This window comes from Mercenaria mercenaria, chromosome 8, assembly GCF_021730395.1.
Source record: "Mercenaria mercenaria strain notata chromosome 8, MADL_Memer_1, whole genome shotgun sequence".
Taxonomy (NCBI): Eukaryota; Metazoa; Mollusca; class Bivalvia; order Venerida; family Veneridae; genus Mercenaria; species Mercenaria mercenaria.
In genome coordinates this window covers 33783976-33811061 of record NC_069368.1, presented here as the reverse complement: position 1 = coordinate 33811061, position 27086 = coordinate 33783976, and the positions used below count along the sequence as shown (strand labels likewise).

The following is a 27086-nucleotide window of genomic DNA, read 5'->3' as shown; positions in this document are numbered from 1 at the left end:
AAAAAAAATAATAAGATCAAATTCATACAGATGTTTATATTATATTACTTTACATAAGCATTACAACTACAGATATAAAAGTCAGATGTCACAGTAGGAGACTTCAATCATAAACGTACAACGGTTGTGAGTTTAGCAAAATAACTACTTCTGGCTAACATATTTCTATTAACTATACCAATTTTACATAAGACTTGTATTTTATTCTGGTATACTTCTGCGTACACTTACGTGCAATTTTGTGACCATGCAAAATGTGCGCATACCCATAAGTAAATCTTACATCACGTGATCAGAAAATCAGTTTCTAGACTGATCTTAAAAAACGATTGTATTCGGTTTATAAATATTTGTTTCAATTATTTTTATTAAGCTTTTTATAATGTGCTACATATTTTTATGGCTTTTGGGACATTTTGACCTCGCGAGGTTAGCTTATTGTTTTTAAATATGATACACTGCATCTCACCTTAGCTTACTTAAAACAAAATTAATCTTGAATTAAATGAAAAATTTGATTAAAACTGTAGTAAATAACGTACACTTGCGTACATATATTCAAACAGTATATATATTGACACATAATGGGCCTATTAATTGAAAGCGCTACCCATATCGCTGTTCATTAAGAAAGGCATATCGTTTTTCAAGCTCGTATGTCAAACCAGTTGTAGAAACCAGCTGATACATTTTCGGTTTATTATGCCTTTTCCTTTACAGGCGATTAAGATAAGAATAAAGAAATTGATTAATTTTGTTTGTTAGTGATTAAGTGCATTGAATTTGACTTTCAAAAGCGTCAAAGTATGTTTAAAAAGATAACACGTATTTGCAAGTATGGTGAACTTACTTAACCACTATTTGAATAAGTATAAATGTGGAGTTAACATAAAAAATTTAAGTGTTTCACATGCAGAACTTTAATATCTTTTGAAGGAAATCGTGCATGTCTTCTTTTTCTGGCTTTGTTGTTTTCTTTAAACGCCGATTGATGAAAAAATAGAATTATTGTGTGCGTATAAGCAATCAGTTGATGGAAAATTAACATTAGTTCTCCGCTTGGATGGCAATATTTTCACATAACTTTTTTCTCAGCTACAAATTTTCTTAGTACTTGTAAGGAACAGTCAAGGAAAATGAATTTCTTGCACATATTAGCAAATATAGATGCTTACCATGCCAGTCTACTAGAAACTGAGAATAATAAAGAAAAAGCAAAAACTGCAAGCGGAGTTAGATTTGCTGATAATGAGCACCCCAAAGGTCAACAGACGGAAGGTCAACAAAGAGAAGGTCAACAGAGAGAAGGTAAGTATACTGACTGCAAATTGTCAGAAATCTTTTCATGTACATATAACTTATCTCATTTTTTATTCCTGTTTGCGTATGACTGACATTTTTATATTGATTCATCCAGTTCATTTAATGTGCCTTGCTGTGTCGCATGAAAAGTTGTGCGGTGGACTCACCAGGAGCGTAAATCTCAAATATCTGTAAAGGAAATCTTATTATAGGAGATATCTTGCAGCAAATTTTCATAAATACCTGCAGTTGAAAACAGGGCGAGTTGAAAATAAAGCATTTAAGTCCATATCTAATTTTCAGACCTAAAACGCTGATGAATAATAGATAGCGATATTCTTCAAAGGTCTTTTTTAAGTGTGAAATTTACGATCATTTTCCTTTAACAGTGTACTCTGTTGTCAAGAATAAAGTAACAGCTACAGAGAGTTTATTCAAATTATTCCAGTATCCCTAGATACGCCTGGTTAAAGCTAATTAACTCTTCAGTTATTGAAGAAATTTACGGTCGTTTTCCTTTAAAGGTATGAACACACTAAGTAGTTGACCTTCTTTATTCCATATAAAACCGACATATTTCAAATGGCTACAGCACACATCAGGGCCAATTTTAAGTGTCTGTAACTTACACTTTCTTGAAGAATATTGTCAGTGCTGAATAAAAATCAATAGAACAGAGGAGGTCATGTTTGATGCAAGAAAAATATTTATGGTCAAACACACAAACTGCGAAATCAGCTAAAACATGATACCCCAAATTGGGATTCCATGACAACTACCATCATGCTATCATTTCATTGTAAAAATTCTTCCAAAATGTCAAGCATAATCTGTCATGTGATTTCAGCAAACAATTGCAAAGAAAATAAGGAAAATAGTTCCACGGGTAAAAAAAAAAAATCTCATTGAGAACTATTTGAATTCGCCATAATGCGATACTTCTTTTTTTTTTCGCGCCGTCTTCTTGTTTAGTGTCCGTATACCTTTCACGGATAAAGTTGTACTTCACAATCATATTAACTCTTCGGTTGTTGAAGTTATCTCGCTTTGAAAAGAAACTCTGTTTATACAAATATTTTTGTTTGCATTGTGCATAAGTGAAGCCGATATATAAGGCAAGCCTTGGAAGTTTTTAATACAAAATTAAAAGGAATCAAAATAGATCATGTGCTTGGAAGGAATGAAATCTGACTGAACACGAATGAAAATTTGGGTGTATAAGATTTTTATGAAGCACGTATTTCGCGTGATTCACTCAGAAGCTGAAACAGCAATTGACAACTTGAGTAGTTTATGTCAAAATAATAATCTCAAAAATGCATTCTTGTATATACATATTTTTAACAACGGCGATACTAATGCGAATTTAGAAAATCGCACGTGCACACTGCGCATGTATATATAAAGATGTAAATATATCTATAGCTTTCATTTAGCAACCGGTCGATTGGTCGTAGAAATAATTCATATGATTTAAATATGATTATAAAAATGTTCGAAAACAAAAAATATTCTGCTGTTTCTTTAATGAATCGATCCATTTTCTTAAGTCAAATTTCTCGATTTTTCTGCACGTGCATTTCATGTGAATTACATTCTAAAGACACTACTAAAATAAAATAAAGGTTGGGCGGTATTTTTTAAATGTTTGTAATATGCATTTTTCTGTTACACCCGTTGCTTTATAGATATCAGTTTCTAATTATAGCAAACAAAAAGCGGATATAAACTTCAAAAGCCGACATTTAATTTTAAAGTGTACCCTTCACAAGTGTTTGCACATGATTAAAAACTTTTATATTTGTAAAGTGGATTTTTAGAATACAGCTATACATTCAAGTTTATTAGTCTATGCCTACAGTTTGTTTAAATATGCAAGTAAATTTGTTCAAGGCCTAGGTTACGTGCCAAACGAATTAATTGTTTAGATAGAGACGATTACGAACACGAATTTTTTGTCAGCATGTTTGACTTCAGATTTAATTTACGGCAGTTAAATAAACAAATATTTCCATCTAAGATTGATATGAAAATAATCGGTTATACATTAGAACGCAAAAAAAAATCAGACTTGATTTTGACGGTATTATTGCTAGTGTTGTCGTGGCCCAAGAAATTAGAATCTCTTTTTTCAAAATTTCCAACTTGCTCGAATCAAATAACGAAAAGAATCAAGTTACAACATTTTCAGCCGAGGTTAAAGGTGATATGTCCTACTGATATAGAGATAGACTTATTGGTCTTCTCTTTTTATCTCTTACGTTTAAGTGAATCTTTCAGTCCAAACCTCGTTCAATATTTCAGTTGGTTTAAACCAAACACAGTTATTGATTTCAGCCGTGGTTATACCAGTTTTAAGTACGCACGGATAACACTCTATCAATTGTGCTTATTTTAAGATATTTTTATACCGAAATTACACTTTAAGTACAAATACCGTCTCTTAAAAGCATTTTCTGTCCCGTGAAAATATAATTTCGTATAATGTTTTCCTTTTCTTCATTCAATGCCACATTACACTATAACGAGGACTTATCTCTGTTTTTATTGTAAAAATAATCTAGCTTAACTTGTATTGATGTACTGAAAAATATATGGACGTATAGTGTAAAAATGTGACATGCACGCGAGGGGATTCTTAAAGATTTCGATACAATTTTGACTTGTCTGAAAATGAAGGAATTTAGATCCCGGCGGCCACAGTCGGCAATGCGGCAAAGAGATCGCGTTGATAGACCACTTAGCGATTACAGTAAGTACTTAATGTATTTATTTTAGGTAGAACATAAACTGATAAAGATAATCAGGTATTTATGGTCTTAAAACATCCTTAATGGCCAGAAAGCGGATTTATATGATGTTATCATTATCAATGAACACTTTATAAAAAACATAAACATATACTCAATATAACCACTGCCCTTTTTAAACCCGTTTTTTAAAGGCCCGATGCTTGCTAAAAATAGCATAAATGGGTATAAGAAAGCGCTGAATTCGTGTTGATTTTGTTACCAGGATATACTTGTTTACATGTACTTGAGTGATACTGTGTGTAGGAAGGAAAATGAATATTTGTTTGTTTTGGGTTTGACGCCGTTTTTCGCCCAATATAAATCTGTTCTCCGCAAGTAACTGCCAACTTCCCCACATGAATTATCAGAGATGGAGGACGAATGATTTCAGACACAAGGTCTTTTATCAAATTGTCACGGAGAACATACGCCCCACCCGGGGATCGAACTCGCGACCCCGCGATCCGTAGACCAACTACTGAGCTAAGCGGGCGGGTAAAAAAAGAATAGTTTGTTCTTGTAGTGTACATATAGAAAATGAATAGTTTGTTCTTGTAATGTACATGTAGAAAATGAATAGTTTGTTTTTGTAATGTACATGTATGTAAATGCGTTTCTGAATAGTAGGTGCGGTAACTAGTAACCTACTTTACTACTTTTCACCTAAACTAATAGGTCTCATCTACAGCGACATGATTTATTTTTAGTACGCTTACACCGAGAGAGAATTTTTCTCCCAAAACATATAAAACTTAGTAAAGCCAAGGTTTTTTTTTTTAACTTATATTAAAGATCAAAAGAAAACACTCACTTTATCGCTAGCAACGTTTCTTTTCCCAACAAGGAATGTCGCTTTCGATTTCTTCTGCATCTTTAATGAGTAAAACGGACAAAGGCTAAATAAAATACAAATATCAAGCTAAACAGATGAAAATTATGTACAAAAGAAATATTTCAGTCAATCTTGTCATTTCATGCCAGGAATTTTATGATGAACTATTTGTTTTTGCTAACTTGTGCCTTTAGAATCCGTCGATTCAAGTATTCTCTAAAACACTTTCAGTATACTTTATATGTTATTTGTAGACAGCATTTTTATTTACATACACTGCCGACAAACACAGAGCTGAATGAGCACAAAGCACAACTTGTATCAATATATTTGATCGCGGAACACAATATATCAATTTGTTTGAACACGGAGCTCAATGTATCACTTTGCTTGAACACAGAGCTCAGTGTAGCACTTTGCTTGAACACAGACTCAGTGTAGCACTTTGCTTGAACACAGAGCTCAGTGTAGCACTTTGTTTGAACACAGAGCTCAGTGTAGCACTTTGCTTGAACACAGACTCAGTGTAGCATTTTGCTTGAACATAGAGCTCATTGTAGCACTTTGCTTGAACACAGAGCTCAATGTAGCACTTTGCTTAAACACAGAGCTCAGTGTAGCATTTTGTTTGAACATAGAGCTCATTGTAGCACTTTACTCGAACACAGAGCTCAGTGTAGAACTTTGCTTAACACAGAGCTCAGTGTAGCATTTTGTTTGAACATAGAGCTCATTGTAGCACTTGCTAGAACACAGAGCTCAGTGTAGCACTTTGCTTAAACACAGAGCTTAGTGTAGCACTTTACTCGAACACAGAGCTCAGTGTAGAACTTTGCTTAACACAGAGCTCAGTGTAGCACTTTGCTTGAACACAGAGCTCAGTGTAGCACTTTGCTTAAACACAGAGCTTAGTGTAGCACTTTACTCGAACACAGAGCTCAGTGTAGAACTTTGCTTAACACAGAGCTCAGTGTAGCACTTTGCTTGAACACAGAGCTCAGTGTAGCACTTTGCTTGAACACAGAGCTCAGTGTAGCTCTTTGCTTGAACACAGAGCTCAGTGTAGCACTTTGCTTGAACACAGAGCTCAGTGTAGCACTTATTTAACAACAAATGAAAGAACTTTCTAACTTTCGAAGGCTTGGACATAAGTCTATAAGCGCGTTCGTTAAACAGATTGCAATTAGTTAATACTATTTTCTCAAACTATTCGTGTTAATTAAGCCAATATACAGCCTTTATCTGTTAATACATATAAGTAAACACCAACAAAACATCTACGTTATCATCTTATAAGACTGTTTATATTGCGAATTAAGGATAAAAGTTGTGTTTATTTTGAAAAATTACTTCAACCATGAAGAAATAAATCTTCATATTTTACCCGACCTTCACAGATTGCTTGCTGCCTTTATATCGATAAGCATTTTGATTTTGAAGGCATTCTGTTCTTCCCAAGAAGCGGACGTTATACGATTATTCTTTCATTTTTAGAAGATGTTCTTGCATACCAGACGGGGATTTCCGCTATTTTTACCAGTGCTGGAAAAATGACTCTCGTGCTTTAAATGACGTATTATGAAATACATATATGTAGAAGATTTATTAGTTATTTACATTTTATTTCGAAAAACGGAATAAAAATCCAATACCTTGACAGTTCCTCTTTGTTCCTGATGGTATATTTCTCGATTCAAAACACGTTATTTTATATAAAAAAAAATCATAACGTTACGCTGGAACTGATAAAACAAAACAGGAACTAAACATTGTTATTTGTCTTTGAAACGTCATGACGTCTTTCCTGTTTACGGACGTTGATTTCCCGAGCTTTTTTTTAAATACTCTGCTATAAGAAATAGTTCTAAAAAGAAAGCCGTTCAACTGATTTTATTTTTGTTATTATATCTTGATATCGGTATGCAAGAAAAAGATTCTGTCACTTGTAATAGGTGCAGGTGGGAATATCCGGCTCTCGGGTAACTGTTTAGGCGGTAACTCGGCTAGAGCCTCGTTACTGCCTAAACAGTTACCCTCGAGGCCGGAAATTCCCATCTGCACCTATAACCAGTGAATGAATCTTATATACTTACTAATCTGCTCGATATTTCGAAGAGACAAAACGGCCTTTCCCTTGTTTGGATAGAGAAAAAGAAATGAAACCAAAAATACCAATACACAAAAATGAACATAATTAAGACTTGTTTACAACGAAGAGAATGCAAATAAGCTTTAAATGATAATATATAAAAAGTGTTAAACTTGTAGGAAAACAATGTGATGGGAAAAAAGACGAAGGAAGTTTTTTAAATTAAAGGAAACTCATCAGTTTTGTAAGAAAACAGTAGTATATGCCAATGAATTTGGTCTATATATACAAAGATTATCGTAATTTTATAGAGTTCCTATAAATTATATGTTTCTGGGCATGATGTTTAAGAAAGATTCGAAGGGAAATAACGAAAAGCCTAAAAAGGATAATGCTATTTCAATAAAATTTTCGGGCTTTTCACACTTTTCAAGAAACTTTGGCAATTTATTCAAAAACAAATTGCTAACATTTCGTGAAAAAAAAAGTCAAGAGTCCTAGAAGATTTCAGTACCACATGCATGTATTACCTGCTGCTTGTTATCTATCTGTTTCCATGTGCGTTACCGTTCATCATGTCTTCTCATGATAGCCTGCTTGTTCTTGTTCTCCATCTGTCCCGTGTTCTTTGCCATTTATCATTTTGCCCCTTTAATTTTGAGCGGCTTTTTGTAAATGTTAATAATGATTCTAACTGACCTCTAGATCTATGGATGGATCCGTCCAGCTCAGCATCCTTTCGAAGAAGATCCACTACCATGGTTGTGAAAAAATCCTACCGTCATACACAGGAATTAAGGAATAAGAAGTCAGTTAGAAATAGACTTTTTTGCAAAAAAAGTAGTGAACAGTCATTGTCTAATATTAAACTAAAGTTATTTAACAGACGCGAAATTGTGGGATGACGGTCTGCGGCCAATAGGTAAATCATTTTCATCTATATATTTGATCATGTTAATCAGAGGTCAATTTTAAACTCATTGTTTTCTTGGAAGATTGCTGGATAACGTTTTCTTAACTTCTATGTGATAAAGGCTGTAGTTGGTCAAATATTTTAAAACAAGAAAAAAAACGTCTCAATGTTTTTTTTTATTATGTATACTTTTATGTATTGATGGTTATGTTCTTTGAATATGTTTTTCCTGTTGAACATTTATCCATGTTCCTTCCTGTTTGAATATTTTGATTGATTCTAAGCCATCGTACAAATAAGCTGCGCCATGAGAAAACCGTCAACATAATGCATTTGCGACGAGCATGGATCCAGACCAGCCTGCGCATCCGCGCAGTCTGGTCATGGTCCATGCTGTTCGCTTTCAAGGCCTATTGCAATTAGAGAAACCGTTAGCGAACAGCATGAATCCTGACTAGACTGCGCGGATGCGCACGTTGGTCTGGATCCATGCTGGTCGCAAATGCACTATGTTGGTTTTCTCATGATGCGGCTCACCATGTTTCTTCTTAATGGTGTAATTGTTTACAAAAAGATAAAAACAGCATGAATTCAAAAATGAAAAAGAAAGGTTATTCATAATTGAAACATGGCGACAGTCTTACATGAAAGTATAATTTAAAGGACAATTTTTACAATCGAGTACAGTCATTAATCTTGTTACGTTTATTTGTTTTAAGAGTTAAAACAAAGTCTTTTGTTTAACTTGATCTTATGTGTACAGTTTGTAAACATTTGTTCACCAAGCATTTAGACTCTATAGATAATTAAATCAAACGCCAAGTAACTTTCCCCATCCATGAATAATTTGAAAAGGGCACAATTTGTCTTCAGTGATCGGGATAAATTACGATACATAGAGGTACTGTCTATATAAATTTGCTTTTCTTGTTCCCTATTTAAAAACAAATTATTGATTAGGCACAAACAAATGGTTCGTCTAATGATGCATTTAATTAACTGATCTAAAGATATCATTTTTATAACGTATCGCTTTATCAATATCAGTCTGCAATTGTAAAGAAAAAAAATGGGTATTTTAATTGGTAATATCCGATATACAATATTGTGTCAATCATGGTAAATAGTATACTATATTATCAAAGGTATTTAATGTTTAATTTAGAAACTCTATTCTTTATTTGTTAGAGTATCATGACATGCTAACTTAATAAACAGAAATAGAACATTTTCATAAATAATTCAGACATTGAATGGGCGCATTCAGAGCGTTACAAATAATTACAAAATTCAAATTACGTTTTGAAATTTTGTGCAAAGACCATTTCAAGAAATCGTAAAGCCCTTAAAATCTTTATTCACGGTTGAAATTGACTGGATATATAGGCATATAATGTCATTAAGGTATAGAATTGAAGTTTAGTAGAATCAGTGTGGATCAAGTTAGTGAATATGCTCACAAAAGGTTTGTATACTTTATTTATAGTTGATATTTGTGATACATATAATAAATATATAAGTACAAATAAATATATTCTTCAGTTGTACGCAAAATTTTAATGTACATTTTTCTCACACATTAAGTTTTTCATGTAAGAAAAATTCTCATGGCAGTTTTATGCGTTTTCAGTTTTGTCGAAAAGAATATCAATTGAAATACATAAAACATGGTGGTACAAAATGAATCTAACTTAAGATTTTCTTGCAAATGTATCTTAAAACTGCGTGACATGTTTCTTTACAATTAAGTTACTGATGAAAATGGAACTTGATGACTTTCAAAATGTGTATGTTCCTTAAGCGCATGGAAACCAACGGGTCAGAGGGAAAGGGGTCTATATTTTCGTATTGATAAAGGAGAACTTAGAACAGTTTTACTCACACTCCTCGAAATGTAGCTTTAATATTACTTGATTAACATGTTATAGCTAAAACATTTAGAAAGGATTATGGACTCTCATTCGTATTATGTTATTTTTATGAATGCTGGTAAAATTTTAATAAATGCAAAGATAATATGGCTTTGAAGAATATCGTTTTGTAGACCTAAATTTGGCACGTAATTGTATTATACATGGTTGATGAAATAAATCGTGGTATGAAACTCAAACGTAGTTGTTACTGCCTCCGATGAGTTGGAGCCTGTATGAGTTCTTATATCTGGATAAAAAAAACTACGAGTTTCCCGTGCATTTGATCACAAAAAACCGGAAGCTACCGAAATCGCACACGAAGAAAACGCAACTTGTCGATCTGCATTATGGGTCAACTATTTTAATATTGACCATCTACCTTTTCAGCCTGGCAGGTCGCCAGGGTATATATACGACTCTCAAATTTCTTATCAGAGTACGCACATGAACAAATCCCTTTACTTCAGGCGGTTTTCCACCTGTCATTGTCGGCGTAATGTGTTGGTGGATTTATTCTTTCTATGTAATATCTGTTTTAACTGAATTCGTTCTTAGGTGTTTAATTCCATGTAAACATAAATAGGATTTACTAATTAAACATTATTAATCTCTACGCATGATACAATATATAAACATGTCAATAAAACCATGACAAAATATTATGTTTGAAGAGGCTTTGGTGTTTAAATTATGATATACAACGATCACTTATTATACATTATCTTACGTAGGAAGTATTCGAGCTTGATGTTTGTTACAAACGTATCGCTGATAGAGCGGACTGAAATCACTAACCCTCTATTAAAAGCATCCCTGCTCTGGCATCCCAACCATGAGGGGACGAGTGATACGAAGCCAGCGGTCCTAAGAACTTAGACATAGATGCCTTTGGGGGCCTCCTTGGCCGAGTGGTCAAGGTCACTGACTTCAAATCACTTGCTCCTCACCAATGTTGGTTCGAGCCTCACTCGAGGCGTTGCTTTCTTTATGTGAGGAAGCCATCCAGCTGGCTGGCGGAAATTTGTAGCTCTACCCGAGTGCCTGCCTGTGATGATATAATGCACGGATGGGTACCTGGGATCTTCCTCAACCTTCAAAGCTGAAAACTCGCCATATGACCTATAATCGCGTCGGTGCGACGTTAAACTAAACAAAAACATAGATGTCCATCACTGGTAACAGAAATACCTTTTGCGTACAGATGAAACGTGTATAAGAATCTTCAGTTCGGTGATTTACTGTTTCCACGGTAAATTTTATATATGTAGAATAGCAACAGTTTCATAACTATTTTAGTGCAGTGACTATTTTTATATTTTCTGTATTTACAGGTTTCCGACCGACGAGTGTACAGAGCGTGCACGAGTCTGTGAGTAAAGTAACCGATATACGGCCCAAATCCGGCAAGAGCCTCACCTTCCAACTGGGCACGGGCAGAATTACACCCGCTTTGTCTGTTTCCACCGCCGAATTTAAAATCAAAAAGCGAGATGTTAGAACACCGGTGTCAGCCAGACGGGTGACAATGTAAGTTACATCTGAAGTGAATAGTGTCTGACTTATTCAAACACAGAAACTAGTATATTCACTAATTCCGTTGATAAAAATCTATGTATCATGTAAAATGAAAATGTTCTTGTAACAGATAAGAAGCGCAGTTTGTAAGAAATAATTACTGAACTCGTAAAATCTCCCGTTTAAGGCATAATGTGTAGAAGTAAAGTGATATATAACTAATACTTAACTAAAATTTGAAATAACAAAGAAAAAAAATCGCATAACTACGTACCATTGCAAAAGTAAAATCCTCAAATAACACAAAATTTGTTAAGGCCCTTTGCCTCTAATACGTAGATCTGGTAAGCAGACATTTACCATCAAAACTGCTTGCGATGTATCCCTCAATGCACCAAAACCCCTATACTTTACACTTTACAGCTTAGGTGTATAAGATGGAATGAACACATGGAAATTTCTGAGTGCAGTAAAATTACCGCTTTATGTTCTTTATTATAGGAAATTGTCTATATTTCTTACATAAAATGTTTTGTCGGAGATTTCATCTTCACTAACCTAATGCATCGCATAATTGGGGCACCGCCTTATAACAATCATCCGAAAAATCACCAGTTGGAGGGTTTAACTCGGTTGATGGTACACCTCGAACCTCACTCTAGGCCCCGAAAATGTTCTAAAGTAACCGGACATTGTGAATATCAGCATGTACTCAATGACCTTGCAGAAGAGAAAAACTATAAAGGGCAAAGACATTACATAAAACACTTTCAAACAATCACAGCATTTTTGGCACAGCGTTAAAAAGTGTTGCGGGTTTAAGCGTTCACAGTTGACAACTAGATACAAAAATGTACGGAGTCTTAAGAGCGTTTAATTATGTTGTTTATATTGTTTCCTCTTTTAATTCATCTTTAAGCAGTCTAGATGATAACAAACCTGGTAAAACTATTATATAACAACTTTCAAGTACGCTGTCTATATCACTTACCGGAGTAGTGGGATCTGGATTTTCTAAATACTTATGTGTAAAACTCACTCTGCATACAATGCAACGGGTCCTTAATATGCACACCCATTCATGTCCAGAAAGAAAGCTTAAACGCTATTGAATGCAAGTGTTTTATCTTATCGCATGCTAATTCTTGTACATTTACTCTTTTTGAATAAAAAATGTAATTAAAGTCAGACGCTTAAATTTCTAGTGTAGAATAACACTTTGATCATACTCATCATAGATCTTGATATAGGTTACACATCGCACAACTGATGATTTAGCTGACTTAGTAAGGGATTATGTAATGGATGATTAAATGGGTGATTAAGCTGGTTTAGCAAGGAATTACACAATTGGGAATTTAGCTGATTTAGAACTTGAAAACGCAAACCGATGCTGATTAAGCAAGGAATTTAAATGGTGACTAAGATGGTTGAGCTGGGAATTACACCATTGATGATTTAGCTAATTTAGAACGGGTAAACGCAACTGATGGTTTGGCTGTTTTGGCAAGGAATTACTTAATTTGTGACTAAGGTGATTTAGCAGGGAATTACGTAATCTATTTAGCAGAATTAGTACGGGAATTTCGCAATGGGTCATTAGCTGATTCTACAAGGAATCGTTATCTTAAAAAAGTACCTTCTAAACAACATATGTTTCTTTTCTGTTTGTCATTTAAATCACATTATTGCTTGAAGTAGGCTTATTGAGAGGTTTTACAAGTTTAAAAAATCAGCTTGGGATCTGTAATAACTGGAGTTAGTGTCATTAAAATAATTATGAAAAAAAAAGAAAGTACCAATAAACAGTTTGTGGCAAACACCCGGTCATCCCTTATTTCAGCGAGACATTATACTTATTTTCATACATTTTCAGATATAAACATTGCGCCCATTATCATCTGAAAAGAAAATCGAAGTTTATAAATTCTTATCAAAGTGTGCGAGCCTATTAGATATTGTCTGACCGAGCCATCGATTGATTTTATTTCTTTATTAACTGATGCCCGACAGAATCTTGTGTTTCAACTTGTCATTGTCGTGGAGGTGCTATGTTACGCAGGCAATAATTGGAAGCCTTACATGCAAACACTGTGATATAACATGTCAGTCATTCTTCTAGACATTAGTGATAAAGAAAGAAGAGAATCTATTTTCGGAAGTTTAGGGACACAAGGAATACGTAACAAATATCTGGGAAATTTCTTCTGAATTACTGTTTCTTTATTCTATGGCTTTCTGTGAGGTTTGTAGATGCATTTGATACGTCATCATGGTGTAATGTTTCAAAGCTTATGTTTCATGTTCTGTTATAAATCATGCTTGTTGAGTTTTTCTTGTCTATTGAGTATGGAAGCTCTTGCGGGACACTTGGAGGCCAAAATGTTTCACCTACTATTGAAGTAACCTGATATTCTTTTTGTCAAAACAAGATTAATGGTGTTTGAAATTAAATGACAGAATATAAATTGAAATGGACAGTTCAATAGTTGTTTTTATCTTCGTACTTCCAAAAATCCAAGAAAGCTGACACGACTGTGTGATCTATTAATCTCAATCTTTTCATATTTAATGATGGCATTGGTGTTACTAGACCAGTTGAAAATCCAGGAAACACCTGTCAGAGAATTTATTTTGTATATTAATAACAGAAAACAAAATAAAGAACCTTAAAGAACACAATAATCGAATGAAGGTTGTTATGTAATTTTCAAAAATGTATATTATTCTGATAATTATTTAGTTCCAGAGACGGGGCAACAAGTAGGGCTACGGCTGTTACTTCAACGAGAGAGGGAGCCAGAAGTCCGACCCCCAATGCTATTGGCGATATGGAAGCTGCATTTCATTATTTAGATGCGGATAAATTTGGTCTCTATATATGGAGAATACAGGTACACATAATATTTGAAGAGATGAATAATGAGCCATATTCTTCACACTAAAACACCGCATGGCGAACATACAGATTTTGTTGCGACCATGTGAAGTGTTGTTTAAGAGACAGTCATAATAATTTCCACATAAATAAAGGAACCATCATCCAACAAATTTAACTTTTTCAAAATTGTTGTTGAAGTATGGAAAGTAAAGCTGACGCATGTAATTTTAAGCCATTAAAGCTACTCGCCCACAGTTATGGTGAGTCTTAAAGCTTATTTCTATGAAATCAAGCATAGTATATGTCCGACAGTGGAAAAATGATAAACTGTTTGATATTTGTAAAAAGGCACTTTAAGAAATTATCTTTAAAAAAACGTTGCAACAGTTTACTCATTTTAGTTATTCATAAGGATTATTTGCAAATATCATATGCCAAGAAGATTGTTCAACTGGCCATTTTTAACACCCACATTTTATCCAGTTTTGAGAGAACGGAAATAAATACGACTAAAAAGATGTAAACGAGTAGCTTTAACGTGGAATAGACTTTAATGGAATAAAAACGAATCAAATGACTTTAAACAGCGGTATGCAGTTTACAGAATCTTTTTTTCAGGGGTCCACCTTGCACGCGGTTGAGGAAGCGGAATTCGGCTTTTTCCATGAGGGAAATACATACATTGTTCTAAACGTAAGTAACGTATTCGTGAACAACTTGTTACGTTTCTCAAATCTTCGTTTTAAACATTTCTTGTTGGATAAGGGAACGTTTAATTGTCTCTTTGTTCTGTCTTTGCTAAATTTGCACAGAGGGTAATGAACCTTTGCATGAATATTCATTCTGTAAGCTAAAGACAGCTCTGCAAAAGTTCTTTTGCATTTATAGGTTATACACAAAGTTATGACAACTTGAATATCTGACATTCTTAAGTCTAAATATGAGCTTCAGACTTAAAACATTGATGAATACTGGTCATGAGCTATATTTTAAGGGCTTTTCTTCTTTTAATGATATAAAACAGTGTCTCATATGCTCATAATTCACTTAACATATATATTAAAGTTAAAACAGAGACACGTTACATAAGAATTGGAATTACGCACATGGTATGTATACATCTATTTCAGATAAGCAGAGATGGTGAAAAATCGCTGCTTTGTTGGAATGGCGGAAGTTGCATTGAGGTAAATGTGAAAAGAATGCGCAGTTGACAATTTCTTATTCTGTTTAACATAGTGGACATGCAGCGACACTCGGCAATTTCGGGGCGATTTTTCATTCGCGTTAACCAATTCGGCGTAACTTGTATTCAGTAGCTCAAGACACACATGGTTTTTCTGTAAAAACCGGATACTGTCAAAATTTCATATGAAGAATATATAAATATAAGTTGCCGATTGCCATTTCAGTTCCTCTACCTTAACTAAATGTTGAATAAGTGCCCGCTCGTGATGAAATAATGCACGGAGGGGCACCTGGGGTCTTCCTCCACCATTAAAGCTGGAAAGTCGCCATATGACCTATCATGTGTCGGTGCGACGTTAAATCCAACAAAAAAAAAAAAATGTTGAATAAACGTTCTTTACAAAGCTTCATAGCCAGACGGACAGATACTAGTAACTTTTAATTATAATGACAAGTTCATTTAGCTCTGTATTTAGAGCCAACCTAATGCATCTCCGATTGAATGTATGATAGGATCAGCCTATATCACAGTTTTACAGTCAGTTGAAGTCTTTATCATGGTTTTACAGTCTGAACAATGATGATGAAATGTATTGTTCCGTGCTCATGAAAGTTTTATTAATTCAAATAATTTATATTTCTTTTTGTTCTTTAGAAACATGCTAGACTAACAGAGGACAAAGCACATGAACTTGACAAAATAATAGGGACTGCGCATGTATTTTCAATAGAGGTATTCGAATCTTATTGTCAGTTTTAATCATTAACTATCTGTTTTTCTAAAAACGTATGCTTGGATATAGATAGCACGATTTTCTGTAAATAAGTAGAACTTGGCTTTGAAGTAGAGTCAACTCGGCTAATGAGTTAAAAGTGACAGTTTAGCAGGTAAATGTACACATGAAAGTCTTAAGTATGATAAATATAATGTGATAATTTTAAATATTCTAAAAAGTTAAGTTCTAACAGATTTTTTTTTGTACATATCAGTATCTAATTCGATTATTAATTTTGTGTTTATGTCATTGTGACATGGGTTATGTATATATATTCCAAATCTATATATCACGGTTATATCATTGTACACATATTCCAAATTATCATCCTGCATCTATATATCATTACATAATGTAGACATTTCTCAAGTTATCATCCAGGGTCTATATCTACGCTTTAAGATAAGTCACTAACTTAAAAGATTAACTAAAAAATGTAATGAAATGATTTTCTTCTAGAGCAAATCGTCTGGCCCTTTTTACCTACTATGTTTAACATACACCAAATTTTCCAGGGACAGAGTCACGAATCAACAGTTTTTCTCCGATTGTTTCCAGATGGTATTGTGTAAGTAGAAAATTTTTCCAACAACATATAATTGAATGAATACGAAGAAAAAGACTTATAAAGAAGTTCTTATCTTAACAGCATTGATTTTTTTTTCAATACTGGATGAATAAAGATTCTTTAAAGGTCTTTCGACCTTTTCAGTTCCTTGTAGAATGGTGTGTTATTATCAAGCACTTAAAAACCTTGTTATGACAAAGTTCAATCGAATATAATAGGTTTGTCCTTAAAAGTAATAACAGTTGTTATTGTTTTGCTTCTGTTATGAAAGGAAATCATTGACATTCGGAAAAAATGACGTATTTGTGGCAACCGGTACAACATTTCTAATGTAATTTAAGTATTTCAATAGAATTAAAGCATTTTTAATTGAATTAAGGCATTTTAGTGAAATTAAAGCACGCTCACTTTTCCACTTTTAGATATATTGAAGGTAAACACAAGACTAGCGTATCAAAGGCGTCGTCATATGACAAAAAGATGTATATCGTCTCTGGGAGGAAATATGCAAGGGCAGAATGTGTGAGTAATCACAATTACAAAATGTTGTTGTAATTACAATAAGTAATTATTGTTTAAGTATGTAATTGTAATTTATAATTTATAAACAACAACATAGAAGGCATATCAGTGTAAAGTTTCGAGGCATTCATTTTAAAAGAATGTGCTGGTAGTAACAATTACACTACGTATCTGTAATGTAATTACAATATGTAATTGTAGTGTATATGTATAAAAGTTAGCACAGAAAATTTAGCTCTTTAAGTTTCGAAAAATTCATTTGAACAAAAATAAGCATTTAATCGCTTTGCCATTGCCGCCGGTATGCTCGATGCATGGGGTCGATTTTTTCATGTGGACAAATCAGTCGTCTAGTCTACTAAATGTCTATCCGGGCCTGAATCAGTATTCGGGGAAATCACTTGGGCTATTAAATTGATATAAAAAGATGATGTAACATATAAACTAAACATTATATAAAAACTGACGGTAAAATTGCAAAGGCAACTGTTTAGCCTGCCTTGCATATATGTAAGAAAAAGACAGAAAATACTCAAATACCAATGCCAATTCTTTCAGGTTCATCCAAGAAAGGATCATTTGACACCTGCATCTGTAGTTATTCTTGATAACTTTCCAAGAATTTATGTCTGGATTGGCCGAAACACTGGATACACCCTACGCAACAAGGTAAGATGCTTCACGTTCTTCTCGTGTGTTTTATGTCGCAAAGAGTCAGTGCTTTCCTTGGCAATAATAGCTACAATGTACATCATTTTGACACGCGATATCCAGATATAGTGGACATATTCATAGTGACAGTTAACCATTTGAATATATTCCTGTATTTGAATTGAAACGATGACGTATATATACCTCAGAATGTTTCTTATTATTTATCGGCTAGTAAAGAGGGCATTTTACTTCTTGATTTATAAAATATTTTGTCACACTGCAGCTTAAGTTTTCCTTTTATTCATTTAATATAAATGGATTCGGAGTTTTACTGGACTGTTTTCTGTATATTTAACATATACTTAGTAAAAAAGTGACTCCATGGTTTGGAAGTAAAACTCAACAAATAGGCCAGTTCCATTAAACAACAGCTTCAGTACAAAATCTGTCTGAAAATGATACTTTTTTTTAATTTTTAGGGCATACGCATTGCAAGAAAAATACAGCAAAGTCAAAGACAGTGCAGAAGTCACCTTGTGATAATAGGTAATTAAATTCTAAAACCATACTGTTTCAGATAAAGATTATGACTCTTAAGGTAGTGGAGTCGCAATGACAATTTTAATAAGTAAATTACATATTTTCCGTTTGCAATTTCGACATTTTCCTGTTTTGTGGAAAGACGTATACGCATTGAGCTTTTTGTACATTCGAAAGATGCGTAATAGCAAGGAAATTGCCGATTGGCATTCAGGGCCTACTGCCTTTACAGTAGGATGATTAGCGGCGCATACGTAACTGAATATTTGGTGTAAATGATCCTTTCAATTTTAAAAAACGCGCTCATATTGATTCTTACATATACATTTTTCCGATTAATGATTTAGAACCATCGTTAGGTCATATATCATTTTCAGATCCTCTCTTATGTTCATATGTATGTGTTTTCATTTTGTCATCTTCTTATCCATCTTTCAAGTTTAGATCAAAAATATCATTTTCCAATTTCGCTTGCTATTCTAAGATTCGTATGTCATTAATTCAGACCAATTCGTCATTTTCTAATCTATATGCCTGTTTTATTTCAAATGTGTTTTTAGGATATATGTCGTATTTCTGCACGCTGTTAAGTAATTTTCAGAAATTTAATTCATATTTGTGATTCCAAATGTTATATTCTTTCTAGATCATATATTATGTTAAGACCCATTTGGTGAAGGAAATTATTTCATTCATATAACCACATATTATCTATATCTATATCTAATTTTCAGATGAAACTGACGATAACTTAAGTAATGCGTTCAAAAAGAAGTTTGACGACCCTGTAATTCCTAATCCCGTCAAAGGTGAAACAGATGAGCACAACATCACAAAAGATGAGGAAACACGCATCGTCCTTTATAGGTACATTTGAAAATATCATAGAATATCAAAAATAGACTGATTTTCCAACGTCAGTGTTAACTAAGTGATACAACTACCTCCTCGAGTTTATTGTACGGTAATCCAATTTAGTCATGAAAACATTTTTATCATAAGTGAATCTTGCAAGTGTTGTGACTGATTGTTTTGGTTCAAGGTATCAAAAATGGTTGGAAATGTGTATATATGAAATGCACAATTTAAGTAAATGAATATATGGTTAACTTTTAAACTTTATATGTAAACAGGGGTTATATGTCATGTTTCAGAATCTCGGGGGATCGAGTTCTTTACGACATGCCAGAAGCCTCCAAGCGACCTCTACATCAATGTTACCTAACTAAGCGAGATAGTTACCTCCTCGACAGGGGACCAGATAAAACCATGTATATATGGGTTGGATCACAAGCTATGGAGGACAATGTTCATAATGCTTTAAAAAGAGCTAAGGTATATTGATTATAAGTTAAAATGTTGGCATTATTATCACAGGCATACAGAAGCAAAGTGAATACATCTTAGAGTTTTTAGATAGTTCCCATGACACAGCATATTTTCATATTCTACATTTTCCCGACGGCATTCGAGTTAGTTTTCTATCTCGTTCCCACGACATAACGTTTCACGTTTGTTTTCTATTTCGTTCTTCGGTATAGCGTTTAGGCTTTGTTTTACAGCCTGTTCGTACGAGGTAGCGGCTCGGGTTTGTTTTCTCCCTACGACATAGCGACTCGGGTTTGTTTTATATCTTGTAATGACTATATAGCATTTCGGGTTTATGTTCTGTCTCGTTCCCGGGACAAAACAACTTTAATGTCCCTTCCGTATTTCCGTTTAAGTATAAGTCAGCCACAAACCATTAAATACATATACTATCTCAATTTTGATCATCAGATCAGTATGAGAGTGTGTTTGTGTGTAAATCTTGAAACTTATTATTATCAGTAACAAAATTGATAAAGTGAAATAAAATAAAAACTTATCAATAAACAGCTCTTTCATATGTAAATTCCGAAACACAGGTCCACATAGATTTCATGTTTTAATGTATATTTTATCTCTTATAAAGTTATTTTCAACGCATAACAACTATTCGATGGGCAGCTCAATATGTAGAATACGAGAGGATCACGAGCCGCCAGACTTCAAACAGTGCTTCTGTGACTGGAGAGAAAGAATTTCAAAGGAAATGTCATTAACGAAACGCTATAGTGCAGGAAATATAGGTATGTTATGATAATAATAATAATAATAATAATAATAATAATAATAATACTTCTTACACCCATGCATGACTTTATAGTTTTTCTCAATATCTCAGTAAACACTACTAAATAATTATGGAAACGGGCATCAAAATCTCCGAATAAAATCATTTGAATACTTATATTTTTATTTCCAACTGAAAAAAAAAATAGAAAGATTGTACACCACTTTTGTTCTATTTGTAATTATGTTCCGCTGTAGGACGTGCATTATTTTCCCGCACTGACAGAAGAACTATAGCAACTGCAAAAGAGTGTTGGTCAGAGGACACCCTTGGTGACTTGAGAAAAACTACTCAGGTAATGCAATACCACAACGTAGTCGGTGTTACGAATTTATACTTCCCGCCCAAGTATGCCCTTTAAATAAACTTTTGTCTGTTACATAAACATTATCGTTGCAGAAAACAACGAATAAATTTATGTTTTAGAAATTATGTGATAATCACCTCTGTAGGTGAATAACAGCAGCAATATTTGGAGATACAGTACAGTGCGTATGGCGATAAAGACAACATGCATGACGATGAAGATACATTGTATATGATAATCACAGTCTGCAGGTGAATTATAAGCTTTATAATCAGGAGTACGATTTGAAAAAATATCTGCGATATTCAAGTATGCCATACAAGTAAAGCGGACATATTATACTGATTTTTGTACATTTACTGACTTATATGAGCGGTATTAAAAAAAAAGAAAACAGTAAAATTAGCATAACCTTAAGATGCTTTACGTTGTTTTAGGACAGTATACCTGACCTCTTATTTTCTACTCGCACAGGTTTGGGTGCTGAACAACGATAAATTAGAGACCTGGGACCACACCGGACTGTTTACAAACAACAAGTGTTTCCTGCTTCTCCACACAACCATAGAAATGTCACATTACCAATATATTATATACTTCTGGATTGTAAGTTTGAATGCGTTTCATACAAAATAATGTCTAAGAAATGCGTAATGTTTACAGAATCACACTCTTAAATAGTTACCCCTCCAAATAAAAACATAACGTCACGGCTGTTATACTAGTATTCGTTTTGTACAAGATGGTTCACTAAAGTGGCACTTTGACTATTATATTCGTATCGCTAAATGATCCTTACAGCACCAATTAGTAATATTTAAGGTAGAAGACTGTAATGGCACTCGGCGATTGCCCTACAATTACGATTCTCGTTAAACAATTCGGCATTATTCGAAGGTAAAACGCACACATGCTTTTTCCAACCAGCCGAAATCACGTAACTTGCCGGTTGCAATAACGGGCCCCCGTTCATTACAAGTTATTTTATTATTTTTCTGTATCTATAGGGCAACAAATCTTCAATAGAAGATCAAAAGAGAATTGTAGAGTTAGTAGAAGAGAAAGACAAGGAACTAGATAACAGAGCTGTTCAGGTAAGTGTCTAACCCTGTTGCATTTAAGTTTTAACTTTTCTCTTTTATTTTATGTAATGTATTGTAAGACCATAAAAATGAATCACATTTAACTGCTAAACCGGATAGTTTATAAATAGGGGATTTATTTTTTAAGATAGACGTCTGGAGTCTTAATGATGGAATTTCAAACTCCTGTGGTAATACCATTGACTTTGTTGTTGTTGTTTTCCGGGGTATTATAATAATGAGACAACATATTATACGCTAAAATATATGTGCGCAGTTCCACCCAAATTAGATTTTTAAGTATACAGATATTAGTAAATTGTAGCATTTCTCAATTCTCTATTTCATGGAGATAATTTATTTCAGATAACATTTCAGATAGCATTTTATGTTCATCACAAATAAACATAGAATGAAAATGAATGATGTACTATACTAAAATTTGGAACAAATTGTCTATGCAGACAATAGATGCTGTCTCGGTTTAGTTCTTGCTAGAAGAAACTAACAGGGCAACGAGTGCTGTATAGGTGTGCGTAACAAATTAAGAGCTTGGAACACCCCCGAATAAGAGAACTTTAACATCGTGACGTAAAATGAAAATGATAAGTTCTGTCAACAACTTCGTGAAATATTTGACACGAGAATGGAGTAGCTAGCTTTCAAACTTTCATTTCCTATCTAAACATTTATGCTGATTAATAAGGAAGAATTATTATATCATCGATCATTAGCAACTGATTAGCGCATGCATGAGTTTGTTTCTATTTTCATTTAGATTCGTGTCCTTGACCACCGAGAGCCTCAGCATCTCTTGACAGCTCTGCAGGACTGGATGATTGTTGTAAGTAAAGAACAGCGTGTTTTTCAGTTGATCTCAGTTCCATCTATATGTTCTAACAAAAGTTGCAAGCAATAGACGCAGTCTCTTCCAACACCGCAACATAAATTTTCATCTACTTTTAACGGAAAGTTTTTGAGAAAAAAAAATCTTAATTTTGTTGATAAAAAAAAATAACAGTCATAAAGATATGTATTATTTTTTCATATAACACAGTATGATGGTGAGGAAAACAGCAATGCTGCGGAGGGAAGTACAAAAATGTTTTGTGTCAGGGATTTCGGTGAACGCGGCACCAGGATACAACAGGTATGTCTGGCTTTATCCAGTAGCCGAAATGTAATTTGCAACAAACACTACTTCTCATATTTATCTTTAATGCAGCATTTAAGTTTAAAAGATAGCATTTGGTCGTAGCTATGAACTTTACGTAACGTTTTTTCTGTATCTTTTAATCACAATCGCTTTCTTATTTTCATTTCGTCACAGTAAACTTTATTTTAAGATAGTAAACTCTTAATGATGTTCGTCAATTTCCGTGCAATAACATAATCTCCGAAATAACGAAGTTTTTTATACCCGCCGATACGAAAAGTGATTAATACAAAAGTTCGTGTGTTCGCCTTCAATGTTTCGTTACTTTGTGTATTCGCCTCGAACGTCAAAAGGCGAACACATGACAAATAAGCATTATTTCAACCTTTCGTTTTTTCGTGACTTCGACATTTCGCCTTGCCGACACGAACACACGAAATGGCAGAAATCAGCCACCATAGAAATCGGGAATACAGGGAACACGTAATCAGACGGAAAATGACCTTGAAATGACTTTCTCGTATAAATTTCACTTCCATTTTGTACTTTCTGCTTTATTTCTTTTCTGAACAGGTTGTTCCGGATTGGGAAAACTTAAACAGTGCTGCATCGTTTGTAATTTTGGTGGATAATGGTGCATATCTTTGGTACGGCAAGGTAACAGCATACTATATGTTAATGATTATTTATTCTCTAAATCAACATTTGTTATTACTTAAAACTTTTTCTGTCATAGTATCAATAGACATACTCTCATTTACAATTAGCGTTTGATTTTTTGCACTGGTGAAATGAAATATGAGCCATTTTTGTTTTGGTTTAGCGCCGCTTTAAACATTATTTCAGTTACGGCAGAGAAAATTAACTATGCACGTAATATACATTTTAGTTTCCCCATATTCTGTATATTTCATATGATTAAAAAGCTTTTGCTGATGTGTATTCGAAGCAACCCGTCTGCTAAATCTTTCCACTACAGTTTCTATTTGCTGTTGTTTGTGCTGGCTGTGTGTTTCTGTGCTCAGTGCTACCACGGAATCTTCTTTTGTCTTTTATTTTGTTTTAATGAAATGACAACCATATTGTTTTCTTTGCGATCTTAAATGGAAGGACGTGTTTGAAACATTATGTCAACGTATCTACTAATAACTCAGAACTGAATATTATCAAAATATCATTTCACTTCTGTTATGGACAGTTTTTTTCTTCTAATTTATTTGCTATTCATTAAAAATATGAAATAGGTAGATGAATGCCAATACATTTTCAGATTTATTCTTGTCTTCTCTCGGAATGGGAACAGATTTCTTCAAATACAATTTAATTTAAGAAATTTGTTTCACTTTATTATAATATCTAATCTGACAATAAAGGTTCAAGATGGAAAAGACGTATTTGCAAGTAATCAAAATGTATATGTTATTGGATTTTTGAAGCAGCCCGGCTTGCTGTATCTTTCTTGCATGCCAGACAGGACATTCACGTGCTTTTCCGGTGCTAGAAAAACTCATCTTACACCCAGGGGTGTAAGATGTCTCACGTGCTATAATTTATGAATGAATGCGTACGTTCATACGCTACTACAACAAAACAGCGCCGTAAAGACCTTCGTTTTTCTTTATATCTTCTACAAATTGAAGAATAAGGCTTGCAAGAAAAAGAATCAATCACTGGCAGCGGGTAAAGATGGGAATATCCGGCACTCGGGTAACTGTTTAAGGCGGTTACTCGGCAGGAGCCTCGTTGCCGCCTGAACAGTTACCCTCGTGCCGGATATTCCCATCTTTACCCGCAACCAATGAAAGATTCTTATATTCCACTACAGTTTCTATTTGTGGCGTGCCTACTTTTCGATGTATGGCTCTAGTTATGATTACTGTGCCATGTACTTCTGGAAAATCTTACTACTTAATGTTTAAGAAAAGAAAGTTTTATTGAGACTGGTTACTTTTCAGGCATCTGGTAGTACTGAAAGGGAAGCCACGAAAGAATTACTGAGTATATTGTGTTCCTCTAGGTAAAATATTCCTATTTGATATACACAATGTATAAACATAATCAAAAAGCTGGTACATAACAACTGTATTCTATGTTTCCATCATAGTAACTATGCATGATTTGCATAAAAATGAAAAATGCAAGACTTGGTATTTAGTTACAAATTGACAGTGGCATATACTATGCCAACATTAGTAATATAAGCATCATTTAATTGAACCATTGCAGCACTATGCACAGTACTTGATGTATTTAGTTAAGTTTAGGTCATATATTGTTTCTTCATTGTAAGATAGTTATAAAAAATATACTGCACTGAGACTGACTGAATATGTTTGCAAAGCATATTAATTCAGGAAAAGCTTAGATTTTAAAAAGTCTGTGTGTTTGAGATACTCGAAATAATATATAGCTGTTTGAATTGATTTTGTACGCCAGAAAGACCATGTCAAGAAAAGACTTTGACATTTTTGAAGTTTTTCAACATTAAATAAGTCATTCTTGTGATTTCTAAAAGTCTTGCCACTAAATATCTACACATACTGCACTTCTAACTGTTTAGCTTTCCCATCATATGATCTTACTGCTTAAACCCAGTTATGCAATTTACCCTGATATACCTTATTGCATTTTTTGCAGAATGTTTTCATACGAGATTGTTATAGAAGGGAAAGAGCCTGCTGTGTTTACAACTTTATTTGGTGCTAGAAAGGTGTATGCCGATGAGTACAAAGAGAAGGTAGCTACATCCATTCCTACAACAGTCTTACGTCTTTTTATCAACTGATTTCATTCACGAAATTAATAGAAGAAGGTGTGTAAGGTAGCGGACATGTATTGACACTCGACAATTCGTGTGTTTAATTAAGTATCCTCGTTTTGCGACTCGGTACTTTTCGGCAACACGCGCATAACTTTCCGTAAATAACGGAAAATGCGGATACCGCATATGGGGAATACGTTATTTTCCGACTGTCATAGCTGGTCCACTATCTTATGAGAAAATTTGGTCTTATTCGGAATTTTGAAATTTTGAACAAGAAAATGATTCTGTTATGATGTTGCCTTGTGTTTCAAATATGGAGAGTCTTGACAGATAAAGTAATGGAATTATATACAGAAAAAATGAAAATGAACCCAATTACCTAAAGTTGGCCGCTGTTATCGGAGATAATTCTGTAATTTTATTGAAACAATGCTAAGGTTGTTTAGTACCGAAATGCATCGTCTCTGAGAGACAACCTTATTATTAAATGCTTTTTCATTTTAGGCATTCTGATAAAAACTGCAGACACGGATATTTTATGCCTTCCTGTTTGTCAAACTTAAACTTGCAATCTAAAAGCAGAGTGCTTTTAGTAACGGTATATTGATGATATGCTACAAACTCAAGACGCACAATTTTCGAACCTTTTAACATATTTTTTGTATTACAAAATAAAAGCCTACGGTTTCAACAAGAATAGAATGGTCAAACGTCTCCCCACAGAAACCGACCATCGTTATTTGTTCTTAAGTTCACTTACTATTATAGTATTTTTCGGCAGGTTTTAGGCAGGCGTCCACCCTGTATGCTATTTTACAGTGCTGAAACAAAACAAGCTGATCTCATAGAGGACTTTCAACAAGAGGTATTGAAAAATACATACTCAAATAATAAACTCCGATAAGTAACAATGAAATCTGAAACGTCAATATTTTCCACATTATAATTATAAGTACGTTCTTTTGAAAAATATTTCAGTTATTTAACTGTTATTTCGACCGATTTTCGAATATTCAAATATTCGAACATTCGTTCCCATCCCTAGTTATTTTTAATATTATCATTTCGGCAACATTTCCATTATAAATGACGAGTAATTTAGTTTTTGTAATCATGATTTAATGATTTTGAGATTTT

At 33.8% G+C, this 27086-nt stretch overlaps 1 protein-coding gene across 1 annotated transcript in view; it reads left to right on the top strand.

The window, feature by feature from the left end:
• Positions 1–728: 728 nt before the first annotated feature.
• LOC123566613 (advillin-like) overlaps positions 729–27086 on the top strand; it is a 35844-nt gene continuing 9486 nt past the window's right edge. Inside the window, exons 1-22 of the mRNA XM_053549103.1 lie at positions 729–1308; positions 11173–11368; positions 14100–14250; positions 14856–14930; positions 15368–15424; positions 16081–16158; positions 16717–16769; positions 17192–17291; positions 17850–17960; positions 18425–18491; positions 19220–19352; positions 19640–19820; positions 20440–20596; positions 20838–20935; positions 21422–21553; positions 21955–22041; positions 22808–22873; positions 23087–23179; positions 23759–23842; positions 25141–25202; positions 25823–25922; positions 26731–26814. Coding sequence (XP_053405078.1) covers positions 1137–1308; positions 11173–11368; positions 14100–14250; positions 14856–14930; positions 15368–15424; positions 16081–16158; positions 16717–16769; positions 17192–17291; positions 17850–17960; positions 18425–18491; positions 19220–19352; positions 19640–19820; positions 20440–20596; positions 20838–20935; positions 21422–21553; positions 21955–22041; positions 22808–22873; positions 23087–23179; positions 23759–23842; positions 25141–25202; positions 25823–25922; positions 26731–26814 — 2337 coding nt within the window. The 5' untranslated portion in view covers positions 729–1136. The remainder of the gene's footprint in view (positions 1309–11172; positions 11369–14099; positions 14251–14855; positions 14931–15367; positions 15425–16080; positions 16159–16716; positions 16770–17191; positions 17292–17849; positions 17961–18424; positions 18492–19219; positions 19353–19639; positions 19821–20439; positions 20597–20837; positions 20936–21421; positions 21554–21954; positions 22042–22807; positions 22874–23086; positions 23180–23758; positions 23843–25140; positions 25203–25822; positions 25923–26730; positions 26815–27086) is intronic.